The 16443-nt window shown below is 27.4% G+C and overlaps 3 protein-coding genes across 4 annotated transcripts in view; 1 reads left to right on the top strand and 2 right to left on the bottom strand.

The window, feature by feature from the left end:
- Window positions 1-6327: 6327 nt before the first annotated feature.
- Window positions 6328-8720, bottom strand: LOC129609100 (uncharacterized). Of its 2 annotated transcripts, none has more exons than XM_055520971.1 (4): window positions 8313-8548; window positions 7758-8241; window positions 7335-7505; window positions 6328-7268 (listed from the first exon to the last, which is right to left on the bottom strand). In XM_055520971.1, the coding sequence occupies exons 1-4, from the start codon at window positions 8321-8323 to the stop codon at window positions 6903-6905; spliced, it is 1032 nt and encodes a 343-aa protein (XP_055376946.1). In that variant the 5' UTR covers window positions 8324-8548; the 3' UTR covers window positions 6328-6902. The 2 variants fall into 2 exon arrangements, with proteins under 2 accessions (XP_055376946.1, XP_055376945.1); XM_055520970.1 differs by lacking the exon at window positions 8313-8548 and adding an exon at window positions 8595-8720 and having other exon boundaries at window positions 6329-7268.
- Window positions 8721-9881: 1161 nt separating this feature from the next.
- On the top strand, window positions 9882-11324 carry LOC129609135 (O-phosphoseryl-tRNA(Sec) selenium transferase). The gene has a single exon (XM_055521025.1). It carries the CDS (start codon window positions 9912-9914, stop codon window positions 11316-11318), a length of 1407 nt encoding a protein of 468 aa, XP_055377000.1. The 5' UTR covers window positions 9882-9911; the 3' UTR covers window positions 11319-11324.
- A 308-nt stretch (window positions 11325-11632) lies between these two features.
- The window catches only part of LOC129609133 (ankyrin repeat and BTB/POZ domain-containing protein 2), a 31313-nt gene continuing 26502 nt past the window's right edge, over window positions 11633-16443 (bottom strand). Inside the window, exons 2-5 of the mRNA XM_055521024.1 lie at window positions 12939-15985; window positions 12511-12874; window positions 11995-12319; window positions 11633-11928 (exon numbers count right to left, since the gene is read on the bottom strand). Coding sequence (XP_055376999.1) covers window positions 11665-11928; window positions 11995-12319; window positions 12511-12874; window positions 12939-15985 — 4000 coding nt within the window. The 3' untranslated portion in view covers window positions 11633-11664. The remainder of the gene's footprint in view (window positions 11929-11994; window positions 12320-12510; window positions 12875-12938; window positions 15986-16443) is intronic.

Here is a 16443-nt window from a genome sequence, read left to right as displayed (position 1 = left end):
AAAAACAAAAAGAAATTTTAAAAAGTAGAAAGAAAGAAAAAACGTAAATATTACCAAAGAAAAATATTGCAAAAAATAAAATAATAACAACAAACTAAAACAAAAAAAACGTTAAAATATCAAACTAACTATAAACCAACTAGACTAGAGTATTTTATGCAAATATTTTATAGCTATAATAATAATGTCCTATTTGCTTATCTTAATTAAGAGAAGATTATGAAAAGATATGAAAATGATATGAAATATTTGTTTGTAAATAAATATTAAAAAAAAAAATGTTGTTTAACCCCATAATGCATTTGAAATGAAAAAAAAAAAATGAAGTAGAAATATTTTTCTGAAAGAATTTATTTTTTGCTTTAATTTTCGTTTCTTAACAAATTTATTAACAAAATATGGAACCAAAATTATTGAGGAACAAAAAAATTTATAGTTTGTTACTATTCCCCAGTTTTCCCAGTATATTAAAAATTTCCCAAATTTTTTATAAAATAATTTTAGGATTAACATTTCTGCTGAATTAAATAAAATGGGTATTATGTTACAAAATGCAATATTATTCCATAACAAATTAAGTGTCAGTGAATTTACTGTCATAAAGTTACAACAAAAAAAAATGCCTAAGAAAAATATATATATCGTATTTTTACCGTACCCTTCTATATCTGTTCTTCTATATTAAATAAAAATCTGGTATCCATGTTTTCGAAAATTCAATTCCATCTAACTTATTATACCACTTTGGCAGCTTGTGGAAAAAATAACCACTTATCTAGATGTTTTCCAAGCTAGAAAATACAATACTATTATATCAGTATATTAGATATATTTTATTAAATATAGATTAAAAATGTCATAATTATCAAGACTAAAAACAGTACAATCAATATTATAATATTAAAAAATTGTATGTGTAAACTATGTATAATAACGAGTATTCAAAGTTCTAAGAAGAGTAGTTTCAATATTAATACTAGTAATTACAACATATTATTACTATACAATTTTGATATTATACATTCGTACATTCGTATGGTGTAAGTAAACTCAATTTTGATGACATTGAATCGGTAAATAGTGAATGGTGCCTCTGCCTAAATTTAATGTGCTTCTGAGATGTGATAATTTTCCATTTAGGAAATTTAGAAGAAATTATATTGAATGAAAGAATAGGTTAAACAAAATTATGTTCCCAAACAATAAATAGGGGGTTTTCGTTTATGCACGCTGCACTGAAAGTTCTACATTACAAAAGTTTTTTTTGTTTACGCAGTCTACAAATTCTGAAACTTCTAAATAATCAGTCGTTCGTTGGAAAATAACAGAAATAATATTGTTTATGAAATTAAAATTTTTTTGAACTCTAAATTTAAAAAAAAAAAAAAGAATTTTTATGCGGCAGCGACAAAATTTAAACTAAAGATTTGCGCTACATTTCTGATATTTCTTTATTATAGATTGAATTTTCGAACGCATTTTATTACATCCAGTAATTTCCGAACGATTTATATTTTCAATGTATGTAGCGTAAATTTTCAAACGTAGTACAACCTAAAACTATTCTAGAAGTGAATAAACTAAAACACCCTTAGTAGTTTGTTAGTTTTTTTTTTTGATTCTACAGCAGCAATTGAATGGATATTTTCGCATAATACTATTATAAAAATCAAATTAACAAATCATTTGCTATAATGTACAGGCTATGTCATGTTAATTATGTAAAAGATTTTTTAAAAAGTGAAGGAAAAATTTTAAAGACATACCAATTCTTTATCGCTATATTTTTTTAAGTAATTTTTTCTTTTCTTATTTAAACTAATTTCTTCTTTTGTAGATTAAATTATTTTTTAATTATAATAAATTAAATAATACTAGGTATGAATTAGAATAGAGAATTTATGGTGGGTATGAGTGAAAAATTTGTTATGAAAAAAATCTCGTAAAGGGTTAATATGCAAAAGAAGTAGAAATTTATATGTACATTATTGCTCTATATATAATATGCTATAAATAGCATGTAATTGTATTTATATTTATAAATATCTAGTTATATAATGTTATATAACATAAATATAATGTTGTTTTTAAAAGTCTTTTCATTTTCAGTTTTAATTTCTATTTTCTTTTCTATATCTTTTCTATATTATATTAAATACTAATTTTTTTTTATTCTTTTGATTTAAATTTTTTATAATCTCAATCTAAAATACTTAATTGCCTTTAGGTTAAGATGGATATGACTACTAATAACTAAAATATAAAAAAAAAAGTAGTTAGATTATAAAACAAAAAAAAACAAAAACAAAAATAGGTTATCATCATTTTTTTTTTCTTTTATTTCTTATTTTTTAAGATAAATTTAGTGAGGTTATCTTTAATATGCGAAAAAAAAAAATTAAAGTTTTAAATATTTAATATTGGAAATGATTGAATTTTTATTTAAAAAATGATGTTAACAAATAAAGACTAGATAAAGAAAAATAAAGCGAATCATCCATATAAGAAAATTTAAACCAAATAGAAATAAAAGTATCTTTGCTGTTGGTCCTTGTGTTTCTTAAAAGGTATCCAAATATTTATTTAAAATAAATGTTTTCCTATGTTATACTTGTATAAGATAAAATTATAAGAATTTTATATTTAGTATTTGTAGGAAGAAATGAACATTTTTTGTACTATTAATATTATTTTTTTCATATTTAAAAATGAAAAACGAAAATAAAATCTTATTTTTCATATCCTTCTTACATTTAAAATAAGTATGTATGTATATATCTACATACATATATAAAATCTAGGTCAGTTATTATTTTTTTATTTTCTTAAAATTTCAATTTTTCCATACTCAAACTTAATGTTTGTAAAAATAAAATATATAAATCGAAAATAATGCAAATAAATGCATTCATAATTGTACAAGAGAATAAGAAAAAAAACAACAACAAATAAAACAAGGACATAATAGATTTCTTGCAATATAAAGAAAATGAGGTTTAAAAACAATTTTTTTTTTTTTGTTTTGTATTTTATAAATTATTTAAAATTTGAACGAGTTTAAGAATAACAAATAAGTATAAAACACATAAACGGGAAGTAATTAACTTGATATTGTGCATATATGTATAAGTATATATCTTTATACTTATAAAAATTTTTAATACCTATAATTGTTCTTACGCGAATTTTTAACTATCGCTCATATGGCTTATACATGTGACACAATTCAAAAATATTTGATTCTTAATTTAAATTTAATTTAAAGATTTTGATCCTTGACTTCTAAAATGCAATACGGTATTAATACAAAATTCAGCAATTCGAAATTATAAGCAATGGTGTTGTAATACCGAATTGGTGCATTTTAGAAATAAAGGAATCTTTAAATAAAAATTTTATTATAATGGGTGAGATATTAAAATTTACAGTTTTAATTTACTGGAACACCTTTTCGTCTTTTGATTAATGATTTTTTTTTTAAATTCGGCTCAAACTTTGAGTCACTCTACATTTTTAGTCAACTACTTTTTCAGTTCTAGCCCAACAAGGGCGCTAATTTACGAATATGGTAATTTTTTGATTTGAATAATTAGGTACTTTGAATTAAAAAAATGTGATTTTTAACAGGGAAAATACTTTATTGCATAGGTAGGTACCAACATTCATTAATTATTTAATATGTTTCTCAGACTCCAATACGTAAAGCACTCAACATTCAAATTGACAAAATTAAAAATTTTTCATATGCTTAAAAAAAAACACTCTCAAATTACAATTTTAAGGTTAAATCAACTTTTATAATCAAATTTCTATTTATTATTCTAGCAATTCTTCGTTAAAAAAAAATTATTGAAAAATTCATTAAAATAGAAAAAATGTTACAACAGTATTGGCTCATGTATGCAAAAGTATCATTAATACAAAATATTTGTAAATTATAACGATTAGTGAATATTACTGGAGAACGCTTGTTTTATTGAATGAAATCGGAAAATAAAAATGTTATTTTTTAAACGGAAAATTTATAATTATGTTTCATGTTCTGGACAATATGTCCAGCATATTAAAATTAACAAAATACTAAGGTCTTAAGTTTAATAATAAGCACAGATACATACCTTTGTTCTTGTACTAATTAAATCTTATATTATTGAATCCTTCATTGGAAAATATTAATAGCTAGCTACATAATGTACATACATACATATTATGTTATGTACTTGTATTTCATTATTTTTCCACCTAGAAAGCAAACAACTTACATAGTTACTTTCTTCAAATATAACTTCTTTTCAATATTGTTATAATCAAACGGAATTTTACCCTCTGAATTTCAAAATGTTTCATTTTTCTTTTATTTAATATAAGAAAAAAATCAGAGCTTTCATTTGTTAATTTTGAATTAACTTATTTAAAGTCCACATTATGCACCAATAGCGTCTTCTAATTCCATGTACTCCTCCATTTTGAATTTTGTTTAATAGAAAAATTAATTTTCCATTTCTTCGATTAAAATTAGAAATTGGTGCCAATCAATTAGTTACCTTCACACTAAAATTCATAAAATTACTTAATATTGCTATTAAAATTTCTAATTATACTTACATATTTCCCATTTTCTTTAATTTTTATTTTACAGTAACTCTTAAACCACAGTTGACCGCAAAATATACGCGGCTAAATGTGACAAAAAAAATAATATGACATTTTTTACAAGTGCGTCTAATAGAATAGCATTCCAGACGCTTTCTGAAATGCTGTTCATTCAATATTCAACTTGGTCCCTCAACTCTTTTAAAAATACAGAAAGTTTTAAATACGTTGAAAACAACAACCTTTTAACACGTTAAATTATTAGCAAACTACTTAATCAACCACTTGATGGTTCAAAACTTAAAAAGTTAAAAAACATTAATTTTTTTGTGTTGTTTGTGTGTTGTGTGTGTGTTGTTTTTAATATTTAAATAGTGTAAGAGACACTATGTTGATCAACGTGTTTTTGAACGTGCTTAAGGACCAAGTTGAATAGTGAACAGTCAAAATAACAAATAGTGAGACGCACGAGACGCGCATCTAATAGAATCGCAAATCTGTAACGTCAACGTCACAAAACTTTATGTTCGGGCGCGTCTAGTAGCATAACGCTGGTTTTTATTTTATTTAAATTCTGTTTAAAATCCAAATTATTTGCAATAAAATTAAATATTTTAGTTAATCTAATAAAATATTTTGTAAAATTAAATAAAGTAAAATTTAAATCCTCAATATCCAGAATAATCAAAACTACTAACCTAAAGAGAAACGCATTCGTATAGAAAAATTTGCCATGAATACTAAAGTGTGTGTAAGTTTTTAAAATTTAATTTTTTTTTAGTATAAATATTATGATATTTAGATAAACTTAAGTATTAAATCAATTTATAAAAAAAAAACAACCCAACAGATGTAAATCCAAACACTAAATAAAAACTAACACCTATGCGTATGATCCCAAGTTTGCTTAATTTTACAAAATCACAAAATCATTAACGGTAGAATCTAGTTGGAATTAGTAGATAAATATGTATAACATTTTAAAATAACAGATGAACTGTGATTTTGAAAGCTTTTCAAAATTTACATTTTTATTTATTTTTTTCGAATATTAATATTGAAAGGGCCGCAATCTAATAAATCGTAACCTATAACACGTACATAATTCTATTACATGTCTTAAACCAAATTATAATCATCATGGTGGTCTTCTCAAAAACACAATTTTATCCCGTGAAATGTTATAAACTTATAATAAAATTATTATTACAAATAAATAAAAAAAAAATGAAATATTCCAATAGAAATAATGGCAGTAATCAGTTTTACTTATTCTGTATTCCTATTCAATATTCTTGTCTTCCATTCAATAATAAATAACAAATATTATTCATAACATCAACCATTCCATAGAATCTAATGCATTAAATTTGTAGCAAAGAATTTAAACTATTAACAATATTAAAATTCCATTAAATAAAAAAACCATTTTTAAATTATATTGAAAAAAGAGTAATTATTCTTTTATATTTTAAGCTAAAATTAGAATATTACCGAAGATACAACCAAATTATTAAATTTCATGACTTATCAAATTATTGCTATCAAACCAAAGTTTTTTCTTGCTTTTTTGTAAATTTTTATAAAATTTTATTTAATGGTTTATCAATCTTTAACCCTACATAATATTTATTCACTTATTTAATAATAAGAATAAGAAAATCATAATTTATTTTTTAAAGGCTTTATTTAGTTCAAATCAATTTGCTTATATTTTATACAAAATATATGTGTAGGTTTGTATACATGTACTTAGTAAGAAACTTTTTTAATTGGAAATATAATTTATATAATTTTTTAATTACTCTAATTAGCATCTTTACAAAAAAAACAGCAGTTTTTGTTAACATTATAACAATCATCATTTTACAAAGAAAAAATTTTAATTCCGAATCATTTTTGGAAACCTATTGATTTGAAATAATATAATGTGCGCGATTCCCATTATATTTTTATTTAAAAAAATACAATTTTCTAACAATTAAAGCTGTTTAGTGAAATTTAAATTACAATATAACAATATTTTTTTTTTTTTGATATTCAAATAAGTACAAAACCATTTAGAATATTGTTAAACCAACTATTTTTTACAAAAGTGGTTAGTAGCAAAATTTCAAATTTAAAATTAATAATTTTTTTTATTATTGAATATTAAATAAAAAAAAAAATAGTTTTTGTTTAATCTAGATGGTTATATTAACAACCAAAATATTGCTTTAATAAATTATTAATCAAATATTAAGAAATTTTTTGAATGTTTTTGTTTGGGAAGTACATTATTTTTCTTTTTCTAATAATTAACAAATATTTTATTCTTTAAAATCAGCTTTTCCTTCAAATGTACAACCACTGCGTTGAATAATTTGACGTGCTGCCCATATTCCACAACGAATACATACATCAAATGATTTTCCCTGTACCAATTGCCCTATAAAACCACCAACAAATGCATCACCAGCTCCATTTGTATCAACCATTTTGTCATGTTCTAAAAGTGGGACATTAAATTCGGAAATTTTATCTTTTTCAATTAAAAGAACTGGATCTTTTCCTTGAGTTAAAATCACAACTCTTGATCGCTTCTTATTAGCTTTCGGTAGTTGTAACATTTTTTTACCGATTTCTCTTAAATCTTTAGTATCCCAATTTTGTGCTTGCGCAAATGCTTCGGCTTCCTAAAAAATAATTTATTTTAAATAAATTTTTAGAATAATTAATATTAAGTAATATTTGTAATTTACCCCTTCATTTCCAAATATAATGTCTACATAAGGTAAACATTCCTCTAAAGCATCTTTGAAAGCTAACGGGATGTATGGTGCACTTAAATTCATTATGAATAAACGATTGTGTTCGAGAGCGGTTTTTGCTATTTCAATTATAGTAGGTACACTCACAGCTACAAAAAAGCCCTATAGTAAAATTAATACATATTTTCATATAATAATCAATTTAAGAAAAAGTTTTAAATAAAAAATGTATGTATGTATGTAAATTGTTTTTAATTGGTTTGATTTATTAAAACAATTTATTTTAATTAAAGCGTATACAAAAACACATTGGGTTTCATTGCTCAAATTTTTAAAATACAAATTTCAGTATGTTGTTGTTTATTAGAATTTCTTATATATATAATGTATAGGCAAAAAAAAATTAATACTTACAGATATATAATAATACTCAGCATTATCAATTAATTTTTTATTTTCTGGTTTTTGTATATGATCAATGGAAAAATGGATAGCTGCTGCTAAATTTGCACATAGTGAACGATGTGTATTAGTAACTAAAACAGCACATGTTCCAGTTGGTGCTTCAGATGTATGTTGATATTGTACATTAACACCATCTGCTTTAGCTCTTTCTTCTAAAATTTTTGCATACTTATCATCACCTACACATCCAAAATAAACTGTAATATTTGGTTTTTCTAAAATCCACTGGGCTACACGCAACGAATTTTGTACTGAGCCACCAGCAATATAATCTGGATTAAAATGTGTTATTAGATCATCGTATATTGGCATGTGCTGAGGTTCAGCTAATATTGCATTATCTCGTTCCAAATTATATTTTTTCAGAAATTGCTCATCGACATTGGCTGAAATATCAAGTAATGCATTGCAAACTCCTAAAACAATCCCTTCTCTGAAATGATATCAAAAATATCGTATAAAAAATAAACTTACGTAAAAATATGGAATTTATAAAAATATAACCTTAAATTCATGACTTCAAGGAAAATGTATGCTAATAAATTTGATACTCTCGATCAACCTTGTAATTCTACACAGTAATTAATCTTAACTAAAAATTCTAGTTTCTATGTTTGCTTATCGCTTAAATTCACAATTAAAGCTCTTAAAAACACAAACAAAATTTGATTGTTTACAAAAATTTTAATTCCCACCCCAAGAACCATTTCCACATTTTTTGTAGGTCATAACAGGTTAATCGTTATCATATTATAAATATTTGGGACTATCATCCTAACAACTTACTTCACATCTTTCATTTTTTCATACTATAAATTTCTAATCAGTTTAAATAAATTAAAATGTAAAAAAATTTTTTAATTGTTAACGATATAAGTTTCAACTATTTTTTTGTTGTCTTTTTTTTGTTTTCAAATTTGACTTTTAAAAGGTACTTTTGCCGAGCGATAAGAAATCTGTGTGACAATGCCACACTATAAAACTGAAGATTGTCATGAATTATAAAGGCGCAGTCATAATTGATGTAAATTGGCAAAATTAAATGCTAAATAATAATGATGTAAAGTTTTAAAACGGTCACTAATTTGTTTACATTTTTATGAATATTTCATCAGAATTGTGCGATGTACAAAAGTACATGTTTTACTTTGCGTATAACTTTATATTTTGTGAATTTTGAATACGTTATCATTTTGATTGAATTGGTGAAATAAACAAATGACAAGCTGTTGTTGGTGATTACGAGTACAAATTTGTTTCTCTACTCATGTTGTAACTCATTTATTAGAAATGAATAAATCTCGAGCCTAGTTTTTTAATAACTTGATTAAAAGTAGCGAGTTATTTTTTGGCAACGTCAAAGTATAATATTATATTGTGGCTTTGTACTTTTGTATTCTTAACGATGCTGGAAAAGCTTTAAATGCGGTTTAAATGTACAATTTAAAAAAAAATTTAACCAAATAATTTAAATTTTTTAAATTCTGACAACCGAATTGTACAAAATTTGACAAACGAAAAAATTATATTATGATTTTTTCATACATAATTTATTTTATCGTACACAATTTGAAGAAAAAAGAAATAGTTGATGCTGTAGGTCAAGTAAAATTTCTAAGCAAAAAATAGAAAAACAAAACTACAAGAAAATGGATGTAGATTGTTTTTTTTTGGTTTAAATTAGCAATTTCGAAGTATAGGCGTTAATTCTTTAATAAAGCGCGTGCTCTGATGGAGAAGGTTTTTTTTTTATACCGTTCAAGGAGTTAACAAAATAGTAGATTGGAACACAATCTCTCAGCCAAATTTTATTGTGTTTTATTACTCATTCAGAATAAATTTTTACGTACCGTATGAAACAGCAAATGATTTTCAATGTTTATTGTGAATTATAAAAATTGTGAACTGTAGGCAGTAGGAAATTAGACAACACAGGTGATCTCTGACATTTTACATTATTATTTACTTTGTTTCTTTTGCTGTAAATAATTGTTTGCAGATTTCAAGAAGTTAAAATTTCAGATTATCAATAAGGAATTGTATTAATTAATATTTCTATGCTTCATATAACGATTTAATATTTTTATAACATATGTGTTTTCAATGGATCAAATATTTCAAGAATTTGCATCAAATTTTGTACCGAATAATTATTTAACTATTTCTTTAGATGCTAAGAAAAATGTTTTGAAAAAATTTCGAATAATTCTTGAAAAAAAAAAAATTCCCAAAAATGGATGGAAGGATGATGAAATAGAAGAATTTATTAACTATATTTCATCTTTAGATAGCAATAATTTTCCTGTGACCTGTGGCATTGGTGAAAGGGAAGGTAGAATTGCATGTAAATTAGTTGCCCGGCGACACTTAAATTTTAGTCATGGTATTGGACGTTCTGGTGATTTATTAGAATCACAACCCAAAGCTGCTGGTTCATCTTTATTATCAACATTAACTAATTCATTAGTCTTAGATTATATAAAAAATATTGCCGGAGTAAAAAGTACAGCTTCTTGTTTTATAGTACCCGTTGCTACTGGAATGGCATTAAGTTTATGTTTTCTTACTCTTAGAAAACAGAAGCCCGATGCAAAATATATTCTTTGGTCGCGTATAGATCAGAAATCCGCTTTCAAAACAATCACCACCAGTGGTTTTATTCCAATTATAATTGAGCAACAATTAGATGCTTCAAGTGAGTTACATACAAATGTAAAAGAATTTGAGAATCAAATTAATGTATTAGGACCGGATAATATTCTATGTATATATTCGACAACGAGTTGTTTTGCTCCTAGGAATACTGATAATTTGGAAAAACTGGCTATGTTAGCCAAAGGGAATGAAATATTCCATATAGTCAATAACGCATATGGTTTACAATGTAGTAAAATTTGTCATATAATTGAAGAAGCTCAAAAAAATGGTAGAATTGATTTATTTGTTCAAAGTACGGACAAAAATTTTTTGGTACCAGTTGGTGGCTCAATCATAGCTGGCTTTAGAGAAGAGCAAGTTAAAAATGTTGCAAAAACATACGTTGGACGAGCATCTTCGTCTCAAACATTAGATGTTCTTTTAACAATTTTATCGTTGGGAGAGTCAGGTTTTAAAGAGCTATTGGCAGAAAGAAAAAATAATTTTATTTATCTTAATGAAAATTTAAAAATTTTAGCTGAATCATTAAATGAAACTATAATTAAAAGTGTTAATCCAATATCTATCGGTATGACTTTGTCTTCATTGAATATAAATGATGTCACAAAATTAGGTTCAATGTTATTTAAACGTGGTATTACTGGTGCTAGGGTTATTTCATGCACAGATTCAAAAACAATTGATAATTATAAATTTGATAATTGGAATAGCCATTATACTTCAAATAATCCTAAAATTCCATATATAACTGCTGCAGCAGCTTTAGGTATGAAAAAAGATGAAGTTGATGTATTTTGTTCTAAATTGAAAGAGTGCTATTTGAAATGTAAAAATTCGCTAGAAGTTGCATAATTAAGTACGTATTAATAGAAATCGAAATTAGAAGTTATAAAATTAAGATTTATTTTATTGCAAATATTAAAAATTTTTATAAAAATAACTTCTTTTTATACATTTACAGTAAAAAAAAATAACTTAAATAACAATGATATAAAAAAAAATAATTAACTCATAAGATTTATGAAATACAGAAAAAATAACTTCTCTTATTAATGTAAATATGTATGTGTATATAGGTTTATAATTTGATATGCTCAAATATCTTCATATGAAACAATGATCTAAAAATTTAATATATAAATAATATACGAGAAAATAGTATTCATTTTTATTTTTTAAAATATTCTTTAAAAATTTTCTATTTCCTAATTCCAACATTATTTGGTTGAATTTTAGAGCCTGTTACACCTGCAGTAATTGGGCTATTTAAAAACGTTGGAGTTGATTTGCGATTTTTAATTCTTGATTGTAGTGTTAACAATAAACCGCTTAAAACATCATGATTTGGAATTCGTTTTGCAAACAATAGACGTTTTACTGAATCATCATAGGTTAATAGCGCCACCATATTTTGCAATAAAAATCCTTGACAATATTCCATTAATTTTGGAGCATTGTAGACCTAAAAAATTATTTATAAAATTACAAAATTTTACAAAGCAAGGTATAAATATTTATAATTTTGTACTTTTGCATGAATATACATTGCAACAACATTATCAATATCAATCATTTCAGAACATCTCGCCTCCGTAAATCTCAAAAGTCCTTCTAACTGAAAGAAACTTGATGCTGCCATTAATTCAAGAACGTCATCGTTTGTTATTTCTAAGTTATTGCAATCACCGCTATATAAATATTGCATGACCAATTGGAAAATGTTGTATCGAATATCGTTAATCTGAACCGTTGGGGTATTGCTTTCACTTAATTTAGAACTTAACATACTTTGAAAGCGTGGTGACGCAGTAACAAGAACAATTTTATGTCCATAAAATATTTTCCCTTCAACTCTGTAATAAAAATGTTTAAAATTTATCACTGCAAACTTTATTGTTACTATTTTAAATTTTCAATTTACAAATATGTTGACCTTGATTTTATCAAAAAATTAAGGTCGTAGCATTGTGATTAAAAAAATATTTAGGGGATAATGACTTCGTTTAATTTCTAATTTAAAAAAAGAAAAAAATTATGCACAAACCTAAATGTGACATCACTCAATTCTGGGTTATTTACAAACTTTGGATCGATACGTGACCCATTTACTGGCTGTACAACATTTTCTTTAATAGGCTTTATTGCCTCCCATCCGAAACATGTTGCAAATATATCTGCCAGTAATAGTGTTGTACCTTCATTTTTACTGTATCTGAAAATATTGAATAAAAGAGGCAGGCATTCTGAAACAAATTGAGAACTGTAATCATCTGGGCAAACTTGAATAAAATCTTGTAATAATTGATCAATAACATTATCTAATCGAAGCTCATGTGCAGCAGCTAATGCGTGCATCCAACAATGTAATGTCCATGGTACACCTAAAGCTCTCAACTCAATGGTAATATCTAAAAAAATTAAAAATAATTAATAAATATTTAAGAATTTTATTTGAAACATTTTATTTCTTGCCTAAATGATTGTTTTCGGCACTGTGGTACATGGCTTCTTGTAAACTTTTGACTTGAGTTTTATTCAATGAAGGTGGTACTTCATTTTGCCTTTCTTGCGCCTGCCTTGAACTGTTGTCTCCTTCTGCCAACATCTCCTCTAAAGATAATACTTCTCTTGTGCCAGGAGATAAAGGATGTGATAATAATTTTCTAAGACAAGTTCTCTGACCATGAGCTGCTGCAACTGAAATAGATGAATAGCAACCCCGTTGAGCAGACCCCGCAAAACACATTGAATCTTTTTGTTGTGTAGTTAAAAATGCATGTGCTCCATGTGATAGCAATAATGCAACTACATCAGCGCAACCTGATCCACTGGCAACCTGCAATGGTGTCAAAGTGCATTTATCTTCGCTTAATCGTGCTCCGCCCTCTACTTTAGCTCCACGCTCTAACAATAATCGAACAGCATTATAATTTCCTTTACAGGCAGCGAATGTAACTGCAGTCCAATGCTGCGTCTCCGGATGAATAGCAGGACATCCAGCAAATGAGACTGATGGAACTTCAATATTTGGATCTGCTCCTGCATCTAGTAAAGCTTGTATGGCAACTTCATCGTTTCGTACACAAGCAATCATAAGAGCAGACATACCGGCATGATTAAGTGTATCATACCTTGTAGTTGGAGGTAATAAATTTCCAGCTTGGGCCAATAGTTCAGCTCTTCCTGTTAACATCATTCTAAATGCTAAAGCTAATGTCGCCCTTTTTCCAAGTTCAGACGTATCATCACTTGGATTTGCATTCATGCTGGTAGTATTGTGTGCGAGAATTGTTTTCTTAGACGGTAATTCCTCATCGTGAGCTATTGGTCTTGCAGGACAGTCCACACCAGGTAGCAGTAATCGAGCAGCCTGCATTATATCGTCACGATCAATCAAAATACCATTTCTATATTCCGCATGGGCTGAAGCTACTCTTAACCATTCTACAAGTGGAGGCAAAACGATATATGCACGTTCATAGCATAGCTCTTGTATACTTGTATTGCTAGCACTTGTACTTCCTATATCGCTATGTTCTAATTGAGAGCATCGCATAAAATAGAACAAAGTTGACGTCGCTGCGTTCGAAAGCGCTGTATGCTGGAACTTTTGTTGTGCTCTTGTAACTAAGTCTTTCAATTCAATAACATTTCCAACACAAGTTGTCAATAGACACGGCTCCAAATTGGCGTTGGTGTTTAGGCTTTGCGAACCTGAACCAATTGATGATTGACTTGCCCACCGTGGCATTTTTAAAGCACCGGATGCAATTCGACCTGCGTTTAAATGTGCATATGGCTGTAGCAGTCCCCATAAATCGCCAGAACTTGCAATGGCATGTTCAAGAGCAGATGCAGTTAAATTAGAAGACGATTCACTGGCAAGACATTGCAGGAGGATTTCTTCCAACAAATTTTCTAAACCAGCACAAAGATATACAGCAGCATATTCATGAATAAATTTACCTAGTCTAGCATCGGCCATCCACCTATGAAAACGGCCAACAGGTAATTGTAGTCCTGCTCTAGACGATTTACTTTGCTTTAAAGCACTATCACCTGTAACGGCAAACATAGCAGCAGCTCTAAGACATGCTTTCGTGCAACTATCTGCCAGCGCAGGGCATAAAACAATTTTGAAAGCGCTTGCAACTTCGTGCTTTGAACACAATCCTAAGCATGACGAGAGCCTCTGAATTTCTCTAGCAATACGAACCAACGCACGTTGCAGAAGGTATCCTAAGCGAGGAATCGCTTCGACGGAAATTTTTTCGGAGTTTTCCCTGCATCTTCCTATTTTTATAACTCTCGTTAAGCAATGTTGACTCCACGGAGGATTCTGTAATTCAACTAATCGATTATGTGAATCAACCCACACAAATTCATCCGCACTCGTAACATTCGTATTGACAGTTTCTAATGACGAAAATCTTCCTAATCGTCTTGCTGGTTCAGAACTCTCACTTCCAGCACTTAGACTGCTATATGTACTAGTGCTTGTTTGAGAACGCATTGTTAACTGTTGTATAGCTAACTTGATATCTTCTAATCCACCGCCACCCCATGGGACTTTAGCTGGTGTTGCACGATGTCTTGATCTTGAATGATTAGTGCTGCCACGTGATCTAGTTGACCGATTACCAACTAAACGATCTTCCGGTAATGGTCCTAGTACACCACCACCACTTGGGGATGATGAACCATGACCGCCGGTATCTGACATACTTGCATGACCAGAAGAACGATTTTCGTCTGAGGAACTGTGGCATTCATGAACTCGTTGCAAAGCACGAAAATCATGATGATGTGTACGGGTTCCTAAATTCATATTTTTGGTTGTTTCTCCATTTGATTTAATACTATCAATTGCTTGATTTGAAGAATGATGATTTATTGATTTGCTATTTTGTTGTGATAAACTGGAACTTATCATTGGTGGCTGTGATTTAACTGGAATACTTTGAACTGTTAATCGTGTTGGCCCAGCTATTGATCGATGTGGTAAAGGTTTTGATGATGAAACATGATGCAAATCATTATCTAAACTTTGCGAACCATTTAATAATTTATTTTGATGTAAATCAAAATCACGATCTGATGTTGAGCATAAAATTGCTGATCTACGATTCATTTGATAACTGTTATGATGATTTTCTACACCAATATTTCCATGGTGACAGTTAGATGAAGTTAAATTTATTGCTGGTGATGAACAATTCAAATTCATATTTCCAGTTACGGTTTGAGCTGGTTTTAAGGCAACTTCTTTGGATATTCTCGGCGCTGGAGTAGCTGTAGCAGGACTTTGTATACGGCCCGATGGTATTCCTATTCCATTAGCTAAATTTATTGGTAATTGTTGATTATTATTGTTATTATTAGTTATTGCTGGAAATCCTCCTCCAGATCCATTATTTGCTGTATTACTAGATAAATTTAGTTCATTTGAAGGATTCTGATGTGAATTGTAAGGTGAGGATGATATATCCGCTGACGTTCTAAAATTATTTCCAGATGGTCTACGAAAAATGAAAAAAAAAACACTACATTAAAAAAATCCTAAACCTGTTGCATCAACAACAATAATTTTTTTATTTGACTGAAATCAATTAAACATTTAACTATAACTTAAAATAGAATTCAGTCTTTAAAAGGTTTTTCGATACAAGGAGCAAATTTTCAAGAACTAAAACTATGAGATCAATATAAAACCTTCCAGCTTGCCCTTATTAATTTGTCCGTTGCGTTCGTTTTTTTTTTGATTTATTATTCTCCTCCTAAATGTATGCAATTATAGAAGGTAATAAAATATTTTCACTGAAATTTTTATTCTTGAATTAAAAATAAAATAATAACGGAATTTACTTTTAAATTGCTATACAAACACTTTCATTTTTGGAGGAATAATTTCATATGCCACTAATTATATTTTTTATTAATTATGACCCTTGTAGAAAATTTAGGATCAAAAATTAAA

This window comes from Condylostylus longicornis, unplaced genomic scaffold (assembly GCF_029603195.1).
Source record: "Condylostylus longicornis isolate FDR11 unplaced genomic scaffold, ASM2960319v2 ptg000038l, whole genome shotgun sequence".
Lineage (NCBI taxonomy): Eukaryota > Metazoa > Arthropoda > Insecta > Diptera > Dolichopodidae > Condylostylus > Condylostylus longicornis.
Note: the sequence above shows the minus strand (reverse complement) of the source record. Positions and strands in the feature narration are given on the sequence as shown.